The following is a 20,540-nucleotide window of genomic DNA, read 5'->3' on the forward strand; positions in this document are numbered from 1 at the left end:
GGGCTTGCTTCCCTGGCGCTTGCGCGACCCCGCCCCTCGACTCCCCGGGCGACACCATGGAAACGCAGCCAACTTAAGAACCACCAGTTCTCAGACTTGCCCAGAATTGCAGCAAACGAAGACCCTGAGGTATAGGGTCCCGTCACCTCACTCTGTGGCCCAAAGGATGTGATCTGACCACTGGAGCGTGGCCCCCGGGCTTGCAGCGCAGGTCCTTCCGAGGGAGCTGCGGCCGTGGGTTCAGCAGCAGGGACAGGACTATCCCCGTGGTATGCTGGGAAAGCCGGCCTTGCAAAGCCTTTCCTCAAGCACCTTGCACCTGAGGCTCCCCTCGAAAAGGCAAAGGAAGACCTCAGCAGCAGGGAGAGCAGTCAAGCCTTTTCCATTCACTCCCCAGCTCCTGACCAGAGCATCCTCCATCTTCCCCTCTCCCAAACGACTGCAGTTGTACATGTGTCTTGGCCTCCTCATCCACTGTTAACAGCCGCCAATGAGAACCACGGGCCACCAGAGGAAGCAGCTTTTATTGATGAGTTATCTCCAGAAACCAAAAGGACTATGTACCCACTTTCCATCACCCCTGTCCCTCCAGGACCTCACACTGCTCCACCCCGGGAAGGAATATAAATGGCCTTTTGGTTTTCCAAAGCCCCAGGTTTTCCCCTCCTGGTGTAGCCTTAGAGATTCAGTAGCAACACTGTTTGTTGTTGTTCCAACAACCCCTGCTGCAGCTACTTAGTAACAATTGTGGGTGAAGGAGAGTGAGGGAAGCCATTAGATGAGTAAGGGACACACAGGAAAACGGAACATAGCCTATCAAAGGTTATCCAGCCTCAGTGTCTTGATCCTTCAGTTGCATTTCTCTTTATGCTGAATAACACCTTTCTGAATCAGATCGGGGATTTCCACTGCCAGCCACGGACCCAGCTGCAATACAAGAGAGATCCTGTAAGATTACTACCACCTAGGCAATGCATTTTGTTCCATCAGAAGCTCCTTCCTAGAGAGATTCTAGGGGAACACTTACCCAAGGGACAACACTGTTATTTCTTGTTTATTCTCAGTTACTTTTCTTTTTTATACTTACTGATTTTGGGGGGTGGTGGAGGAGGAAGGGAGAAGGACAGAGAAGCATCGATGTAAGAGTGGATCAGTTACTTTTTTTATAGTTCTCAGGGTCTAACCCTTTCCCCCTCTTATATACAAAATACCCCAAACTTACCCCCAGAGCCATGAGATGAGCTAGTCCAAACTTGGGCACATTCCTGGCCCACAAAGGCTTAAAGTGATCAGTCAGACAAATTTTGCCACCCCTGAAAGAGACAAGAGGGAAGAGGTGTTGACATGCAAGGTTTACCATGAAACACAGCATCCTCTTGGGAGCACAAGACTGTTAGTGATCCAAACTGAGAACAAGTCAGCTAAGTACACTGCCCAGGCTTGACAGAAGGAGGCCTGGGGCCCCTCTAGGTCAGCAGACTCTGGGAAAACTCCTGCCTCCCAGGGGTCTTCCCTAAGCCCTTTTTTGACCATTCCCATCTCCTATTCAGTCCTACCTGTACATCTTGGCTGTTTTTCCATCCAGTTCAGGGACTGCAATTTCTGGGGCAGTGGTAGGATATGTGATAGGAATCTGGAGGAATTATAAAACCTTAATAAAAGAGAATCAGGACAGAAAGGAACTAATGTGCCCAGCTGGTGTGGCTCAGCTGGTTCAGTGTCATGCCATGCACCAAGAGGTCACCGGTTCGATTCCCAGTCAGGGCACATGCCCAGGTTGCAGGCTTGATCCCCAGTAGTGGGTGGGCAAGAGGCAGCTGATCGATGTCTCTCTCTCATCAATGTTTCTATCCCTCTCTCACCCTTCCTCTCTCTCTAAAATCAAAAACATATTAAAAAAAAAAGGAAATAATGTAATTAGACCCACATTTCTTGGTTGAACTGAAATGTTTGGCAAATTCCATAAGCAGCATGTGCACACCATGATTCTGGACTTGGTAATCAGTAACTGTAACCTATGCTTGCTTCAAACCTCAGCTTTTACCTCCCATTTGAAAAGTTTTCTTTAGTCCTTTCAAGAAATCTTAGCTTGTTAACCTCCGTATTTCCCACTTTATCATACTCACATCAAACTCGATGTCAAACTCATATTTGAGGAGATCATGGATATACCAGCATTTTCCAAACCACCTAAAATAAAGACCAAACCTCAGTCCAATTTAACCACTCTGCTCATACTCAAATGACATCTTCTTGGCTTAAGTGACCAGCCTGGTAGACTCATGGGATTGGAACTGGGAAACACTGGAGCTGTGGGAGTGGACACAGCCAATATGAGGCAGGGATGACCTGGTAGTGAGCTTTGAGACACTAAATGCTAAAGCCATGTAAGATTCCCACCCCAATACCCCCAGAGGGTCTGCCTACCGAGTCCCTTCCTTGTTAGACTCCAGTCGGAACCAATCGGTGTCTGCGATCTTGTTGCTCTCCACATACTAAAAGCAGAGGATCCAGTCTTTGAAGGGGAAGCTGGAACCAAGGGCAGTCCCCCTCCCCTCAAAAGAAAATTATGTGATTACTTTCTCTCTTAGTATTTTTACCAAACTTTTCAGACTTAAGCAAAATTAAAAACAAAGTTACACTGGTAAGCAGAGGACTAGCAACTTGCCCAGAACAGAGAATAGATTGCTGATGACTTCCAAATCTTTATCTTTAATCCAGATGTTTTCTCAGAGCTTTAGCCTCCAGTATCCAACTATATATAGAAATTTCTATCTTTGTTTCACAGGTATCTCAAACTCAGCATTTCCCTCTGTTCCTTCAGACCTATTTCTCCAATGCATCAATCTCAGATTACCACTCAGATTACCACACCAGAAACCTGGAATCATTCTTGACCTTCCCTCTCCTTTACTCTAATCCATCAACCGTAACGATGTCCTGCTGATTTTACCTTCTGAATATTCTTGAAACCTACCTTTCCTCTCAGTTCTCACTATAACTAACTGCAGAGGTTAGATCACCTTTCTTTTGCTGGATTAATGGCAGCCTCCTAACTTGTTTCCTACTTTCAATCTTATCCCTGTCAATTCTATTTTCCTCTCTACTGCCACTGTGAATGATCTAAACCCAAATCTGACCATGTTATTCCTGAGTTAAAATCTTTAAAAGTACCCCAAAGCCTCCAAGATAAAATTCGAGTGCTCCAACCTACCTATCAAACCTTGCTCACCACCCCCTGCCACACATTTGATGCTGTAGCAACTCTTAATTATGTTTCTTCATACACATCACGGTGTTTCTATCATCTATGCCTTTGTTCATTCTGTCCCTTTTGCCATGAATGTCCTTCCTTTACCTTCATGTTTTATCTGGCTGGCTTATGTTTACAGGATAAGTCTCAGCTCAAGCACTGCCTCTTCCAGGAAGCCTTCCCTGACCAGACCCAAACTGGATTAGGCATCTCATCCCCTGCTTCAAAACATCCGAGCAGTTTCTCAGCCTCCCTGTCTCCACTTAAACAATGTGTTTTAATGATCGTTTCTGTACCTCAGTAGGCTCTACCTTATTCGGCTTTGGATCCCCTTCCTAGGTACTAGGTGTATAATAAAGATTATCTTTAGTGAATGTCAGCACGTGGCAGGAAACAAGAGACCACTGACCAAACTTTTTTCTTACAGAGAAGGGAGATTAACTGAGAGCATGGCTCCTTCGTGACGGCGAGCTCAGCTCCGCGATTCTGCAACTACCACCTGCTTGAGTTTTCGGCCCTAACGCGTGTTCCTCCCCCAGGAGTGAAGGGGGGCAGAGAGACCACCTCCTCACGTCCGGGGGAGCAAGCGCCCGAGCCAGCGGGACACGTCACCTTCCCAGGGGCGCATCCCTAAAGTCAGTGCTGCTTTCAGACAGAAAGCCTGGTCCGACTGTGGCTCCCCACGCGAGTCTCTTCTGCGCTCCCCACCCCCACCCCCGCATTTCTACAGTTTCTATGAATTTGGGAGTTCAACTTTAAGAGCGGAAAGGGCTTCCACACGGAGCCTATTCCTAAGCACACATTACCGGTAACGCTTTTGCGACGCGAAAGGTCGCAGTAGCACAACTGACCCGGATAAGAGACTGATACTCCTCCTTGAGGCGCTGCACCCACAACTCCCGATCTCGAGGTCCGGCGTTAGTCTTCAGCACCGGAATCTCCGACACTACACGCCGGGTGGCCTCGTCCGCCATCTTGGGTGAGGGCGCAGGAGAAACGCGGAAGTGGTTTTGCCTGTCGTTTACATTCTGGGCGCAGCCATCTTTACTACGGGAAAATGGAAAGTTGGGCTGCCTTAAGACTTCCTCCAATGTGACCTTTATTTTCTAGTAGCGAAGACAAATTTGTCACCTGTTCGCAGGTACAACGGGAAGAACAGAATGGAAACGGACCGCCCTGTCCTGAATATGGCGCTTATCAGTACCGCCCCCCTCCCAAACCAACCACCCACCGGGCCGACTGCTCAAAGCGTGGCTTCCGCTCATGCTCAGAGAGGTAATCCCCGAAACGCTTCCGGACACCTCCCCACACTCCGAGAGTTGTTAGAATTCCAGGCCTTTCTAGGCTCCGTTCCAGGCATTGTCTTCCTAAAACGCGCAATTCACGTTTTCGCGTCAAACGGCTTCCTTACTTTCCGAGTACTTACTCGGCCTGAGGGTCCAGGGCCAATGAAGTCATTCAAGAGGAAGGTATTGAACTCCTGGTAATTATTGCAAACCTTGGAGACTCAAAGTACAGTATGCGATCTGGGCCCCGAAGAATTAACACAGTTGAATTAGGGAATTATATTAACAAGTGCCAAGGAGCTGAGAGATCACAGGAAGTCTTGGTCCAGCGTAGACATTTTTTTGGGTCTGGAATTAGTCCACCTAGGAAGGAATCATGCCTCCATCTCTAGTGCATGGCACACAGTAGATATTCAGCAATTCTTTTGCATAATTTTGTAACTTCTAGTTGGTTTTTAAACCTAAATGTATTCATTTGGGTTTTAATTTACATCTCGTTTATGCTGTTAATCGTTCCAGCCTGTTGCAATAATTTTGGGTCATATCCTATTGATCATAACATTCTGTAGCCAATCTACAAATGTGATAAGCATACTATGTATTAATTTCTAATGGCTGAAACCTCCAGTACAATGTTGAATAGAGAGCAGACATCCTTGTCTTGTTCTGATTTTAGGGGGCAAGCGTTGCCTTTCTTCATTAAATATGTTAGCTATAGGCTTTTCCTAGATGCCCTTTATCAAGTTAAGGAAGTTCCCTTTTATTCCTAGTGGTGAAGGTTTTAACCATGGACTTTTTCCAAATGCTTTTTGTGTTCATTGAGATTATGTGTTTTTTGTCTTTTATAGTATGCTATACAGTTTTTTCTTTAACATATGGGATATTGGATAAGGGTAAGACAAAGCTTTTTAGTATCTCACTGGAGCTCTCTCCAGGGGAAATAAAGATCAATTTCCTCCTGGGTGTAGGCACTGTGGTGTGGTACAAAGTGCAGAAATTTGGAATAAGGCTTTGGAGATGGGGGAGGGGAAAATGGTGACATGTAGGTCAAACTTTGTTATAAGAATAAATTCTGAGGATCTAATATAAAGCATGGTGACTGCAGTTAATTTATTGTACATCTTAAAGTTGCCAAGAATATCTGTCATGGAATGAGAGGTATGTTAAACCTTGTGTTATGACTACAAATGTCTATTTTTTCTTGTACGTGTTATTAAATGCATACAAATTTAGAACTTCCTGGTAAATTGAACTTTTTGATATAGAGTGCTCTTATTTATTCCTCGTAATGCTTTTTGCCTTCAAGTCTACTATATGTTGTTATATGTTCATTTGGTTTATGTTTGCATATATATTTTACTCTTCTTTTACTTTCCACCTCTTTGTACCCTTATGTTTTAGGTGGCTCCCAGTGTCTTATATTAGTTATGAGTGGCTACTAAAACCCGTAAGGAATTAAAAAAATGTTTTTCATTTATTAGAGAGAAAAGGAAAGAAACATCGATTTGTTATTCCACTTGTTTATGCATTCATTGTTGCTTCTTGTATGGTTCCTGACTGGAGATCAAGCCCTGCAACCTTGGCTTATCAGAACGATGCTCTCATCAACTGAGCCACCTGGTGAGGGCCATAGGAATTGATTTTGGTGAAGAGTATGATGTAGGGGTCCAATATTCTTTCCCATTCAGTGTCCCAACAACATTTATTATATAATGCTATTTCCCCACTCATCTAAAGAGAGGTTTTTATCATACAAAATTTCCATATGAATTTGGGTCTATCACTGGACCTTCTATTCCGTTCCATCAATTTGTCTATTCACAGGGCATCATTCCACTGTTTTAATTATTGTAGCGTCATAATACAATGCATTTTTATATCTGGTTGGGTTAGCTTGCTCTGCTTTTTCAAAACTTTCAATTCTTATTTTAACACTTGAACTTTAAAATAAGCTTTATTTTTTAAAATCTTGCTGATATCTTAATCTAGATTATATTAAATTTATAGACAAATTTGGGAAATTGACATCCTTGTTTTCTCTATCCAAGAATACAATGTTACTTTTCATTTGTTCAACTTTCTTTTATGTGGGTAGCATTTTAAAATTTCATTCATACATATTGTGTACATTCTTGTTAAGGTTATTCCTAGTCATTTTATCTGTTTTGTTGCTGTTGGGTCTTTTCTTTGGTTATATCTTTAACTTACTGTTTGCATATATAAAGAAAAGTTATTTCTGCATGTTATCCCTCCATTGTAATAAATTCTATTATTTGTAATACATATTTTTAAATGTTTTTATTGCTTTCAGAGAGGAAGAGAGAGGGAGAAATAGAAACATCAGTGATGAGAATCTATCAGCTACCTCCTGCATGCCCCTGTTGGGGGATCCAGCCCACAACCCAGGCATACGCCTCGACCGGGAATCAAATTGTGACCTCCTGGTCTATGGGTCCACGCTCAACCACTGAGCAACACCAGCTGGGCAATTTGTAATATTTAGGTTGCTTCTTGAGTTATTTAGGTAAACAAACTGTTACACAATATTATTATTTTAGCTATATAAAAACACGTATGAATAGCTAAAACTTTGAAGAAACATGAAGAAATATGGTAATGTGAGGAGTTAAGTTCTTTTTGTTATTTATAAGTTCATTAAGTAAAATTTAATAGGATTCTTAGCATTTTAAACGAGTTCAGGTCCTAGATACATGGTGTTCTAGAAGTCAGAAGTATTTTGTGAGTGATAGTGTGTCCCCTGTAGGTAATCTGAGGAATTCACAATATGGCACATGTCCACATTTTCAAAGAGGGAAATTTTAGATGAAAACCTGGAAACTGAATGACTAAGACTAGTGATTTTTAGTAACATTATAGAAGAGTTATTAAAGAGTGATTTATGAGCAATGAAAAAAAAAGCAATAAACCTCAGAAGCCTACAGTGGTTCATCACAGTGATTCAGATTCCCAAGGGGCCGTGTTCTTTGCCTGCTGACCTTTTGCAGGTGTCTTCTCAGCCCAGAACACTTCCCAATATCTACAAGATGCCTGGCTTTTTCCTGTTCTTTAGGTTGCAGCTTCCATGCTGCTGCTGCTTCAAAGAGGGGCTTTCCCTGTTCATTCGTGTTTTTCTGTCACAGCACTGTTCTTTTCCTTCACAGCACTTTAAAAAAAATTGATTTTAGAAAGAGAGGAAGGGGGGAGAGAGACAAACAGACATCAATTGGCTGCCTCCCATTCTCACCCCGACTGGGGGATGGAACACACAATCTGGGTACATGCCCTAGTCGGGAATCAAACCTGCAACCCTCCCTCCCGTGCACAGGACAATGCTCCAACTGAGCCACACTAGCCAGGGCTCACAACACTTATCTCAATTTAAAATGATGTATTTCTTTTCTTAGCACCTGTCTACTCATGTAAACAGCGAGCTTCATGAAGTCATGTCTGCTTTGTTCACCAATGTGTATCCTTATCATATATGCCTGTCCCAGTCCCTGACATTAGGAAGTGCTTAACATATATTAAGTGAATGACTGAATGACTTTCCTTGTGTCACTCAATTAACTAGAACATCATAGAGGCAGTATATCTTAATTTCAAGAAAAAAAATGTTTCCTGATAGGTTCTTTGAAAAAGAGAACGGGCTAGAATATAGGAGCATTTTTATTTGATTGAACCACCAACCAAAGATGTGTTTAACCCTGGTCACGTAGCTCAGTTGGTTAAAGCATCGCCTGATACACCAAGGTTGTGGGTTCGATTCCCCAGTCAGGGCCATAAAAGGATCAATGAGTGCATGAGTAAGTGGAACAACAAACTGATGTTTCTCTCTAAAAAAACTTAAAAAAAAAAAAAAAGACTTGGTTTTCTAATTAGCTGGTTGTGATGGTAAGACAGGGCTGTATTTTGTCCTGGACTGTAGGATTACCAATGACTTAAAAAAGTCATTCCCATGGGGGCAGCAGAGAGCAGTTATAAAGAACTCCCTGAATTTCTGAAATCTGGTAAAACTTATATATCAATATTAGGTAACACTTATTGAGCACTCTACAATGACTTATGAGGTAGCTATATTTGCCCCTTTTACAAAGTAAGCTCAGAGACGTTAAGGAACTTGTCCAAAGTCCTATCAGTGAAGGCCAGAGCTAGTGAATGAAGAAAACGAAACAGGTTAGGGAGCATTTTGGAAAGATTAGTTTTCAGTGACTGATTGTGGCCCCTACTCTTCTAACCAGAAATCAGGAGACACTGGAGTTCTAGGTTGAAGTTCAACTGAAATTAGGAGCCAGTATGAGACCTGGGTGAAAATGAGTAACTGGGGCAGCTTGCAGTTAATGGGATAACTAAGAACTAGAGAGGACAGTCCAGTCAGTAAGCAAGTCACTGTAGGATAAAGTTCAGGAGTAAAGCCCAGGCTGGGACACAGGGCTCAGTGGGCATGGAAGAGTTAAGAGGATACTTGTGACAACTGGTTGCTAAAAGGGTACAGACTGCTTTAAGGGAAGGTCTGGTTTGAAAATATCTTAATTCTCGTAGAGCAGGGAACAGCATGGACTGGGACAAGCAGACTTTATTCAGATCAGGAAAGATAAGAGATCTGCTATACTTTGAATTGGTATCACCATTCACTTGAAGAAAATATTTAATAGGGACATGGTAGCTATCTGAAGGGCTGACAATGGGCTATAACTCAGAGAGGGGAAAAATAGGACCAATAAGTGGAAGTAACAAAGAGGTAGACTTTTCTAAGTACAGAAGGACTTTCTAATCACTGAGAACTACAGCAGGTTGAGAACTATTTCAGAGGACATAGTGGAAATAGGAGATATGAAAAGTAGCTGAAGGGTACCAGCTTAGAGTCTAGTGAAGGAAGAGGTAATTGTGGGAATAGTGTGTTGAGAAGCAGGAAATGGATGGCAATGAGGGTCCAGGGAAAGGAACCAGTCTTTGAAAGCTGGAGGGATTTTTTTTCTCAGCTGAGGCTCCCAGGAAGAGATGGAACTGATGTAAAGGAAGTTTTTAGTTGAAGCAAGGAGAGGGTAGAAAAAGAACATAAGGCAAGAGATGAGGTTTTTGCTTGAACTATAGAGATGATGTAGTTTAGCCAGGGGTGAGCAGCTGTTCGGCTATGGCTAACCAAAGCTCTTTGTGTTTGAAGTATCCTCTCTACACAGTTGTCCTTGGCTTAGCAGTATTCGCTCCACTTCCCCTCTGGAAATCTGCTCAGCTCTGCTTACACTACGACCTCCTTAGCACCTGTTAAATCTCAAGGCCTTGGGTTGAAAGAGTGAACACCCAGCTCCCCTACCCCCCGAACAAAAAACATTCCTACAGATGCAGCCATGAATGGACAGACTAGCTTAGGAACACACAATTGTCCCAATGTCTGGACTTTGTAAAAAAATTCTAAGGTTTGGTCCCAGGCAAAAGAATTGAGTCCTTCAAGTCCTGTTAAAGGAAGGGGGAACCGTTTCCCCCTACAGGCTACCATGAGTGGAGTGGCTGTCACACTGTTAGAGAACGCAGTTTTCAGCAAGGACTCCCCTCTCCAGGCCTTTAAATGGGGTTGCATTAGGTTTGGAGAAGTGGGCTCATGAAAGGAATTACTACCATGATGCCAAGATTGCTAGGTGTGAAACCACCTCAGGACAGGAACACGGAGAGGGTATGAATCTAGGTTAACTACTGCCTGTGTCTGCCCTTTTTGTGGGCTTATGTAGGTGGGACACACCACCTTTCCATACATCACAGCTACTTCTGTCCTAATGACTCTGCCTCTGAGAAGAGCTGGGGAGCAACTGGTGAAAATGAAGATACAGGAAAGCTTATTTACAAAGGAACAGAGTTCCAGTGAGTATTGTGGAAAAAAATGAGTGGGGTAGAAATTGTTTTGTTTTTCTAATGAACATCTCTTCCCTTCAACCTTCTAAAGTAGGAATGGGTGGCAGGTGTCACCCTCCTCCTTGCTGTCCATTGTTGCTCTCAAACAAGTGCACACCCGTTTTCTTCCAAAAACTCTCCCCTTTGAAGCTCATGCCATTTGGCTCTAATACCCTCGAACCTTCATGCCTACAGAGGACTTCAGCACCTATTAAATAACTTCTCTCTGCTAACTCTTCCTATCATTGTGCTGTTTTTAGGAAAATTCATGCAATCCCTAGTTAGTTTTTGACCTTCTCAACTTCAACTTTCAATTCCTTAACTTCAGCAGTTCTGGCAACACAGGTTTTTCTTGATGGCAGCTTTAGGGATTAGAGGGTATCACTCTCAAGTGTGAAAACACTGGTGGTACCTGAGCTGGCTGGGGTCGACTTCGAGACCCACCATGGTGGAACAGCATGGATGTAGGATTCCATGAAACGTGGGGTACGGTTTTGACCTTTGTGCCAAGCTTCCAGAAAACCTGGGTCTGAGGCCAAAAGCACCTTTCCTGTTAGCTGCCTCTGGGGACATCTGAAAACTTTTTGGAACAACTCCCATCCTCTTGAAACACTCCCTTCCTTTTGATTGTGACAATTATCAACCAGTTTTTATTCTTCCCCATTGGCTGTTGCTTTTCAAAGATCCTCCAAGGCCTCCTCTTCTATTTGTGCTTTAAATGATGGAATTCCCTAGAGCACTCTTCTTAGTCCTCTGCTGTTCTCTGGGGAGCTTACCCAAGTCTATGGCTTCAGTAAGCCCTTAAATGTTCGTGATTCAGAAATTCTGGCCTATACATCACTGGAGTGTTTAAAAAGGAGTTTTCTATAAGAGGAATATTTATATAGTAAAACAAGTTCAAGCAGTAAAGATAGATCTAAAAAGTATGTTTCATCCCTCCCAGGCCCACTTTCATGGTGACTTTTTAAATGCCCATGTAAATGTGCCATATGGATTGTTCTGCACTTCCTTTTTCCCCATTTAATATACTGTTCTCCTAAAGCTAGATATGTATATTAAACTGACATTAGGACATCTCCATCTGGTTATCCCAGTCCCCTAAGATTCCTCTTTCTTTGGAATTCTCCCTCATGCTACCCCCTACTGCTGGTCTCTTTTTACAGTCAACACCATAAAAAGTCTTTATATCTACACTGTACATTGTGCCTTTCCAGTCATTCAATTTACTTCAGTCTGATTTCTAACCCACCATGTCTCTGAAACAGATTTCTCCAAAATTACTAAATTACTTCCTTGTTGCAAAATCCAGCAGACATATTTTGGTCCCACCTTACCTGATCTGTTGTTAACCCTTTGATCGGCTTCCTTGATACTTCCTGTCTTTGCCCCTAGTCAGTGGTCCTCTTTTCGGATTCCTTTTCTCATCTCATCCTGAAGGGCGGGTATTCCTCTCTCGGCCATCTTACTTCCATGGCTTCAACAACCATTTCTATTCACACACACACACACACACACACACACACACGCTCACCCACTAGACCTTTCCTCTGGGTTCCTAGCCTACACTATCTGATATTCCATTATCTAAGATAACCCACAGGCACCTAAAACTCATTCCCCCTCCTAAACAAAAAACGTCACCATTCCCCAACTGTCGAAGTCAGAACACTGGGCAATCGCTTTGAATTCCTCCCTCTGCTGCACACCTATTTCCAATCTCTCTTTCCCATCCGCACGCTCCTTTCTATAGGACTGACAAGAGCTTCCCAATTGTCCTCTCCAGTCCACGATCCCCACTGCACTAGTGGTCTTCCTAAAATGCAAACATAATTATGCACACCTCTGCTCAGACTCTTCAACGTCTATCTGTGCTCTCAGGGTAAAACCAACCAAGTCAGCCAACTTACAAGGCCTTGTGTAATCGGGTCCCCCAGTCTCACAGGCCACACCAGGCTGACCAGGCCCCTCGCCCCCACTTCCCAGGAGTGCAGGCCTCAGCTCGGGCGACCCATCCGGAGCAGGTGGTCAAAAAAGCAGAGTGAAATCCGAGAGCGTTTGAAGAGCGCGCGGCGCCGCGGGCCCGGGTGTCCCGCGCGTCCGGGTTAACAGGAAGTTCAGAGCAAAGGTCATGTCCAGACCTCGAACCTTCCGCTCAGTTCGCGACAACCCGACCCGTCCTATTCCGCCCTCATGAGCCATGGCCGCCTGCCCGTCCGCCAGAGGGTCTTCGAGTCGACACTCGCCGGCTCTGGCGCCACCGACGTTCCCACACGCACGAGCGCGGCCCTTTCCCCGCTCCCGTGGCCCCGCCGCCGCGTCGCTCAGCGAACACTCGCGCTGTCGGCTGCCCCAAAGCAAGATGGCCGCCAGCCCATTCCGGCCGCGCAGTGAAGCCGGGCCCGCCCCGCGCACGGCCGCCGCCAGGCTGCCCTCACCTGGCATGGCCACTCCGCTCCTGCCCGGCCGCGGTCCTGAAGCCGCCGCGGGCCGGCCCGCAGCCGGCCGGGTTCCGGAGGCGCCGCTCTGGACGCAGCCTCTCCCCGCCCCCGCCCGCCTCGCGCCTCCGCTCCCCTCCCCCGGCCCCACGCCCGCGGCGGCGGCGGCAGGGGCAGGAGCCCGGATGCGGCGCCGGGAGGCGGCGGGGGGAGCGGCGCGGATGGATCCAACATGGCGGCGCCGAGCCTGAGCTCGGGGTGAGGCGGCGGGGCGGCCGGGCGGCCGGCGTGGGGAGGGGGCGCGAACGGGCCGGGGCGGGGCCGGGCGGGCCGCGAAGGGCCGCGGGAAGGAAAGTGCGGGGAGGCGGTGGCGACGTCCTGCCCGGGGCCCTGGGAGGGAGGTGGCGGCCGCGGCCAGGTGGGGGAGGGGCGAGGCCGGGGGGCGTGCGGGAGGCCGGCGGGGCGGGGGCGGGGGCGAGGCGTCCGCGGGGCCGCGGGCGGGACGCGTGGGAGGCCGGGCGGAGCGGGGCTGCGGCCCCGCCGGGACGCGGGGTGGGGGCGGAGGGGCGGCCGGGGTGCGGAGGGAAGGGCTGTGGCGTGTGGTCGGAAGGAGGGCGGGTTCCTGGGAGGGGTGTTGTGAGACGTGGGAAAGGGAGGGTCGGACTTACGACGTTCGGGGGAGGGTTTGAAAGTGTTAAATTGGCTGTGGAGGGGGCAGGGCCTACGGCAGAATTTGGGTGGAATGGGAGAGAACGGAGGTTTGGGGAGTGGAGAGCCTGTTGGTGTGACGAGGTAATGGGGAAAGTTTGGGAGGGAGCGGAACGAGCTGGGGGACAGGACAGTGGGGCTGCGTGGTAATAAAGGTTTGGGGGTTACCTTCCCCTGCGGAAAGGAAGACGGAGCAGACTTTAGCAGCATCAGTTGCAGTCAGTTCTGATCGCCAGGCCTTCAGCTTTTAATAAAGTGAGAAGAGCGTAGGGAACGGTCAGGTGGGTTTGGAGAATTGGGGTTGGCTGAGGGTTAACTGGGTTTTATCTCAAAGGCTCCCTAGCTTACCTCTTGTTTTTCTGGTTTTGAAACGACGGGAAAAGGGGGAAGCTGGTGTGACGCGAGAGCAGTAGGAGTAAAGGAGTTTTCTAGTTTTTAGCAGCGCGAGAATAAGGAAATAGTCTAAGGAGATAGTCGTGCTGTGTGGGAGCCCTGTATCTAAAGTGGAGACTCTGGAAGTCTGAAAAAGGGAACAGGAAACACAGGATGGCATCTAGAAAGTCAAGCTTATTAAATGACTGCTTTAGTTTCCAGACCTTTCTTTTGCTGTTTGGGTGCTAGGAAGGCGGGGTCAATATTTACATTGAAAATGACCCTGGTGAAATGTAGATGTCTGAGTGGATGCTGCCCTAGTGGATATTTTGTTTTCACTGTGTGCTAGGTATAAGAGAGGGCTAAGATAGAATTTGGAGGGTAGTTCTGGTCTGATAAGTGAAGTAATTGATGGAAAGTTCCTCCTTTGGCTGTAACACTTTCCCCAGTTCTCCCTAAAGATGAAAGTTAACATTAATATTGTAACAAAGTTATGTGGATTTCATAAGAAATTGAGGATTCAGGTGAGAATGTGTCAGAGGATAATTGGTTTTCCCACAAGTTGTTGAATTTGGGACCTTTTTTTTTTTTTTGAAAAAAATGTTTTTATTGATTTCAGAGAGAGGAAGGGAGAGGGAGAGAAACCTCAATGCAATGGGAGTCATTGATCAGCTGCCTCCTGCATGCCCCCTACTGGGAATGGAGCCCACAACCCAGGCATGTGCCCTGAGGGAATGAAAGCATGATCTCCTGGTTCATAGGTTGATGCTCAACTACTGAGCCACTTGGGCGGGGCAAATTTGGGACCTTTCTTGCTATGAGCCATTGAGTCTGGAAGTTTTTGGAGTTATTTTTTGGTGTGAATTGGCTGGTGGAGAGTTAGTGAAGCATGGTGACTTTGTTGGGGGTGAGTTCTCTTACTTAACTTGGAGGGGATCATTTCCATAAAAATGGCTTTAGGCTTGTCTATGTATTTTTGTAACTAAGATTGACAAAGACTTTGGGCCTTTGAGGATTCCAAAAAAAGCTTAAAAATTGACTCCCCCCGTATTTGTTTTTGTTTTGTTTTGTTGATGGCTTCGAACCTTCTGCTAGGAAGAGACCTGGGAAATTAAGTTTCTGGCAGAGGTAAGTCTGGAACTTTTTTATTGTTTTCAAACAATGGAAAGGAATGGAAATGGCATGAGAAATGTATTGGGGTTGAGCTTGGTAATGGGGTAGATGGCAGGAAAAATGAGCTTTCACCTACCAAACTGAGTGCATATGGTTTGTTTCGGTAACTGGATATAAATAGGAGGGAAAGGAGAGCAGAAATTAGGTGTGTTGGGGTAAGTCCCCAGCTTTGTTTTGTTATATAGTCTTGTTGGTTAGCTCTAAGAGAAACATTTTTTAACGTGCGGAACATTGCACTAAGTACAGTGTCTACTAAATGTTGTCCTTGGAAGTTTGCTGATGCACTTTCCACGCTTACTTTTTTTTAATATGTTTTTATTGATTGAAGGGAGAGAGAGCGAAACATCAATGATGAGTCATTGATCAGCTGCCTTCTGCACTCCCCCTGCTGAGGAACGAGCCCACAACCCAGGAATGTGCCCTGACAGGAAATCGAACCTCGATCTCCTGGATCCTAGGTGGATGCTCAACTGCTGAGCCGTGCCCGCCTGGCTCACTCTTTCTTCTAGTTGTTTAGGGCATCACTTCATTTGTTCTTCCACATAAGGGCTTCTGGGAGAGTCACATACCTCTAGTTTTGTAAAAATAGGGATATCATTCCTTACTGGGATGAGGCTCGACTGCTTGGAAGTAGAAACCTAATAGAATGACCAGTCAAGTAAATCCAGTAGATACACAGACTGTCCGTCAGTTCTTGGCTGCTTTGACCTCCCTAAAGAGAACAAACAAACTACAACTCTTAAGAAATGCAGCAGTTCATCAGAATAAAGGATTATTTGGGGGAAACTATAGGGAGGACTCATGTTAGGATCTCAGTTGGACTCAAACCAGCCAGCAGGCTTAGGACTCGCATTTACGGGAATGTGTCTCATGGTATCTGACGTTATTTCAGACGCCAAGCAGTTCTTGTTCACCTTCTGTTTGTTCTCCTCACTCCTCTGGTACCTTCATCCAGGTTCTCTGTACAAGTTAAGCTAAGTTTCCTTGCTTCATCGCCACAGAAGGTGGAGTGTATTTTGGTTTAAGAGGAGGTTGTCCATTTTCTTTTCATGTTGAAGTTAGATTCTTGGAACTCCTGTCTGGATTGCTGAGTGAATGAACTCACCATCCTAGATGATACGTAAGTGGGGAGGGCTGCTTATTACCTAGCCTTCTGACATTTCTCCCAAGGACATGGCCTTGGGAAACTTAGGCCTCTTCTCCATTTTGCTTCATTGAATGAGTCTCATCAGCAGCTTAACAAGGAAAGGTTGGCTACTGGTCTAGTTTTAGGACTTTCAAGATGGCTGTGAGGGTTAATTGTGAGATCCTTTGTATCTGTCTTGCACAGGATGGCATTTCTCTTATCTTCACAGAGGTCCAGATTGAACTAGGTCAAATTAGACCTCCCAGGATGGGGCAGAGCAAGTGTTGCCCTGCCACCTGCTATTTACCTGAATGGCAACAGCAGGTGGTAGAGACCGAGGTTGGAGTGGGATGGAACTCTGTGTGCCAGTTGGACTGAGGAGTTAAGTGAGTCTGTGTGACTGGCTTTTCTTTTCTTTCGGAATACTGCTTGATGGGCTTGTGTTAGAGCGACCAAGTGGCTTTATTCTCCAATCTAAGGTGGAAAGTGACATGTTTTCTCTACTATGCTAGACCTTTATCATGCTCCATATAGAGTAGGGTCTCATTCTCAGCACTCTTGACATTTTGGGATGGATAATTCTTTGTTATGGGGGACTATCCTGTGCATTGTAGATGCTTAGTAGTGTCCCTGACCTCTATTCACTGCTTGCCAGTAACACCCTCCCTTATATCACCATATGACAGTCTAAAACGTCTCCATACATTTCTGAATGTCCCCATGGAGGGCAAAGTTGCCCCTGGTTTAGAACCACTGACCTTAAAGCTCTGATAATTTCAGGCACCTTAAATGATCCGGCCTGGGAATCTAGGACTGAAAAGTGGCTGTTTTTCCCCTCAAATGCAAGAAGTTAACCCTCAGAGAATTGAGGCCTGTTATAGAATTTTGTCCATTGATGAATAATTAGGACCACAGTGCTCTCTTGTATTTCTGTCCAATTCTCCAATGGCCTATTATATGGGGCAATATTTCATTTCTTGGGGTTTAAGTCAGGACACTTTGAATTAAGGAGCTCTGAAGCAACCTGGCTTTCTGATTGGTTGAATGTGAAACCTGTCAGTCTGCTTTTCTGGGATCCTCATAATCAACAGCTGGCCAAAGGGAACAGGTGGGATAGGAACAACACGTTGTAGGGGCTCTGAGGAGGCTTGGTTTTCCCATGTTGCCTGATATAAGCAAGAAGTTATTTTCCTTCTGTCTCCTGTACCTGGAAACTGCATTAGATGAAACAAGAGGAAGAGACATGAAAATCCAGTCTATAGTTGAATAGCTGTTTTCCCAGCTGTTTTGTGAGAGAGACATATTGGTTGCCTCCTGCACCTGCCCTGACCAGGGCTGGGTGTGGAGCCTGCAACCCAGGTACATACCCTTGACTGGGAATCAATCCCGAGACCCTTCAGTGAGTGGGCTGACGTGCTAACCACCGAGTACGCCGGCAAGGGCTAGGCTTTATTTTTAAATAAACACTTATTAAGCACTGCACTGCGCTAGGCATTGTGTTAGCACTGACAGGCTCACAGGTTCTTTTTGCATCCTTACAGTGTGGTGGGGATTGCAGCTGCTGAGCAGGGACTCTGGAAAGTATTGTGCACCTGAGCCCCCACCATGGCGGGCCTGAAGCGGCGGGTGAGCCATGTGTGGCCGGAAGAGCATGGGGAGCAGGAGCATGGACTGTATAGCCTGCATCGCATGTTTGACATCGTGGGCACCCACCTGACACACAGAGACGTGCGCGTTCTTTCCTTCCTCTTTGTTGACGTTATTGATGACCACGAGCGTGGCCTCATCCGAAATGGACGTGACTTCTTATTGGCGCTGGAGCGCCAGGGCCGCTGTGATGAGAGTAACTTCCGCCAGGTGCTGCAGCTGCTGCGCATCATTACTCGCCATGACCTGCTGCCCTATGTCACCCTCAAGAGGAGGCGGGCCGGTGAGGGGCACGGGGCTGGGGACTTGGGCATTGGGCTGGAGTCCCAGCGGGAGGTAGCACTGACCCTGGGGGGTACCAAGACTGTTATAAGGCCTGTTGGAGGGTTGGACCAGATGAGAGGGGTGCATTTTCCCGAATGACTCCCTCTCCCCCTACAGTGTGCCCTGATCTTGTAGACAAGTATCTGGAGGAGACATCAATTCGCTATGTGACCCCCAGAGCCCTCAGCGATCCAGAACCAAGGTCTCCTCAACCCCCTAAAACAGGTGAGAGGACATTAACACTCCTAATTTCCATCAAGAAAGAGGACGTGGAACCTGTCATAGTCCCACCTTAAATGAAAGGACCCTGCCCCCTACACGGCCCCCTAAAAATCAGTGACGCTCTATTGCGTCCCCTAGGTCCTGTGATTGTTGCCACCTTGTGTCCTCCTCCTAGGTCACATTGTGGATACTGCATTTCTAGCTACGTCTAAATGATTCCTTCCTCGTTCCAAGAGAAGTGTTTGAGCATTTACCCCACTGTCTTCTCCCCTGGTCAGTGCCTCCCCACTATCCTGTGGTGTGCTGCCCCACTTCGGGCTCTCAGATGTGTAGCAAGAGGTCAGCTCGAGGGAGAGCCACACTTGGGAGCCAGCGAAAACGCCGGAAGTCAGTGACACCGGATCCCAAGGAAAAACAGACATGTGGTAAGAAGTTCAACGGTCCCAAAGGGATGCTCATCAGTGTGAGGCCCGCTTTGAGTGCTGTTACAGAGTGAGGTTGAGTGGTGGTCTCTGGGGGTAGAATTCCTCTATCTTTGTGACAGACTACTTTTCAACTCTTTTTAGTTAACACTAGATTAGAGGGACGCCATCATGACATCCTTACCGTAGGATGAACCCATCACGGTGGAGTATGAAAACAACTGCCTGTTAACTAGGAAACTATCTCCCAGAAGCAAGGTGCTGCTTGAGTGATGGGCTAATATGACCTGGGCATGGCCTATTTAAGGGAACCTCCTGTATTCTGGGAGATTCAGAAATACCTAGAAAAGTAGTCCTGGGTAAGAGTAGGGGAGCTAACAGGTGTTGTCCAACGTTGCTGTGCTCTTTCAGCCTTTCTTGTACTCATCCCTCATGGCAACCTCTTCTGTCTCTTCTCTTTCCTGCAGACATCAGACTGCGGGTTCGGGCTGAATACTGCCAGCATGAGACTGCTCTGCAGGGCAACGTCTTCTCTAACAAGCAGGACCCACTTGAGCGCCAGTTTGAGCGCTTTAACCAGGCCAACACCATCCTCAAGTCCCGGGACCTGGGCTCCATCATCTGTGACATCAAGTTCTCTGAGCTCACCTACCTCGATGCATTCTGGCGCGACTACATCAATGGCTCGTTACTAGAGGCACTGAAAGGTGTCTTCATCACAGACTCCCTCAAGCAGGCTGTGGGCCATGAAGCCATCAAGCTGCTGGTGAATGTGGACGAGGAGGACTATGAGCTGGGCCGACAGAAACTCCTGAGGAACTTAATGCTGCAGGCCTTGCCCTGACCTTCCCTCATGGGACTGGACCCACCACTCACCTCTGGAGCATATGTACTGTTCTGGGGTTTGTTCTCTCCCCTTCCACCTGATCACACCCCTGCTTTTTTTTTTTTTTTTTTTTTTTTAAGGAAAAGACAAAGGAAAACGGAAGTGGTGTTTCCCACCCCTCCCTGCACCCATGTGCCTGGATTCCCGTTTCCCTTTCCACTCACCCCCTATGTGTCTGCAGCTACCTTACCACTGAGCCGCAAGACAGATGTATAGGGAGAAGCAAAGTTTGGAGGACAGACTGAAGTGAACACTGCATCTGGGTGCATTGAGGGGCTGTCGGTACTTCTGGCTTTAAGAGGGCTCTTACATTTTGTCTGAAAAACCAAAGGGCTGTGAGTAAGGGAGCTGTGTTGTGTGGGAGGTGAGACTCTGAAGTGTATTTTGGAAATTCACCACCACCCTCTCCCAAATTATAGAATTTTTAAAAAAGAAGCTGTGGCCCTTTCCACTCTCTCCTGGCCTCTGGTGGTGCTGCTCTGCCTTGTTTCTTCTGTTTACGGCTGAAACCTGCCTTGTGGGCTCCTCCTTTTCCTCTCATCCAGCCCTCTTCAAGGAAAAAGAGGTGCGAGGACTAGGTCAGTCTAGCCAGTCTTCCCAGCTGCAGTGTGCGTGCACATGCATGGGGTGGTGCAGAGATTAAAACACCCCCCAAAAAGGGGAGGAGGGAGTGTTCCACTTTCCTTCCATGTGCAAGTAAAAATAAATGAGGTACCCTGCAGCCCTTTCCCCTTTGCTTTTTTCTGGCTTGAGCAAAAGGCATTACAGGTGAAAGTGAAGTAATTCAGTATCAACTCCCTTCT

The 20,540-nt window shown here is 46.6% G+C and overlaps 2 protein-coding genes across 6 annotated transcripts; one reads left to right on the forward strand and one right to left on the reverse strand.

Annotated features, from left to right (window-relative positions):
* Positions 1-507: 507 nt before the first annotated feature.
* On the reverse strand, positions 508-12,951 carry UFC1 (ubiquitin-fold modifier conjugating enzyme 1). Of its 5 annotated transcripts, none has more exons than XM_087827779.1 (7): positions 12,858-12,951; positions 4,105-4,300; positions 2,428-2,495; positions 2,127-2,190; positions 1,557-1,633; positions 1,223-1,313; positions 508-927 (listed from the first exon to the last, which is right to left on the reverse strand). In XM_087827779.1, exons 2-7 carry the CDS (start codon positions 4,225-4,227, stop codon positions 850-852), a joined length of 501 nt encoding a protein of 166 aa, XP_087683905.1. In that variant the 5' UTR covers positions 4,228-4,300; positions 12,858-12,951; the 3' UTR covers positions 508-849. The 5 variants fall into 5 exon arrangements, with proteins under 5 accessions (XP_087683905.1, XP_087683904.1, XP_016065907.1 ...); XM_087827778.1 differs by having other exon boundaries at positions 4,105-4,295; positions 12,858-12,925; XM_016210421.2 differs by lacking the exon at positions 12,858-12,951 and adding an exon at positions 12,330-12,604.
* Positions 12,952-14,647: 1,696 nt separating this feature from the next.
* Positions 14,648-20,172, forward strand: DEDD (death effector domain containing). The gene is made up of 5 exons (XM_016210418.2): positions 14,648-15,065; positions 17,778-18,166; positions 18,325-18,432; positions 18,708-18,854; positions 19,319-20,172. Exons 2-5 carry the CDS (start codon positions 17,842-17,844, stop codon positions 19,693-19,695), a joined length of 957 nt encoding a protein of 318 aa, XP_016065904.1. The 5' UTR covers positions 14,648-15,065; positions 17,778-17,841; the 3' UTR covers positions 19,696-20,172.
* Positions 20,173-20,540: the final 368 nt, after the last annotated feature.

This window comes from Miniopterus natalensis, chromosome 19, assembly GCF_054644295.1.
Source record: "Miniopterus natalensis isolate mMinNat1 chromosome 19, mMinNat1.hap1, whole genome shotgun sequence".
NCBI classification, from domain to species: Eukaryota; Metazoa; Chordata; class Mammalia; order Chiroptera; family Miniopteridae; genus Miniopterus; species Miniopterus natalensis.

What these genes read in the sequence shown, in the direction of transcription:
- DEDD (XM_016210418.2), top strand. Translation starts at nt 17,842, where the DNA reads ATGGCGGGCCTGAAGCGGCGGGTGAGCCATGTGTGGCCGGAAGAGCAT. An exon ending in CCTCAAGAGGAGGCGGGCCG is followed by an intron (nt 18,167 to 18,324) that starts GTGAGGGGCACG and finishes CTCCCCCTACAG; the next exon opens with TGTGCCCTGATCTTGTAGAC. An exon ending in CAAGGAAAAACAGACATGTG is followed by an intron (nt 18,855 to 19,318) that starts GTAAGAAGTTCA and finishes TCTTTCCTGCAG; the next exon opens with ACATCAGACTGCGGGTTCGG.
- UFC1 (XM_087827778.1), bottom strand. An exon ending in AGTATCAGTCTCTTATCCGG is followed by an intron (nt 2,496 to 4,104) that starts GTCAGTTGTGCT and finishes CTCTGCTTTTAG; the next exon opens with TATGTGGAGAGCAACAAGAT. An exon ending in AGTTTGACATCGAGTTTGAT is followed by an intron (nt 1,634 to 2,126) that starts GTGAGTATGATA and finishes TAATTCCTCCAG; the next exon opens with ATTCCTATCACATATCCTAC.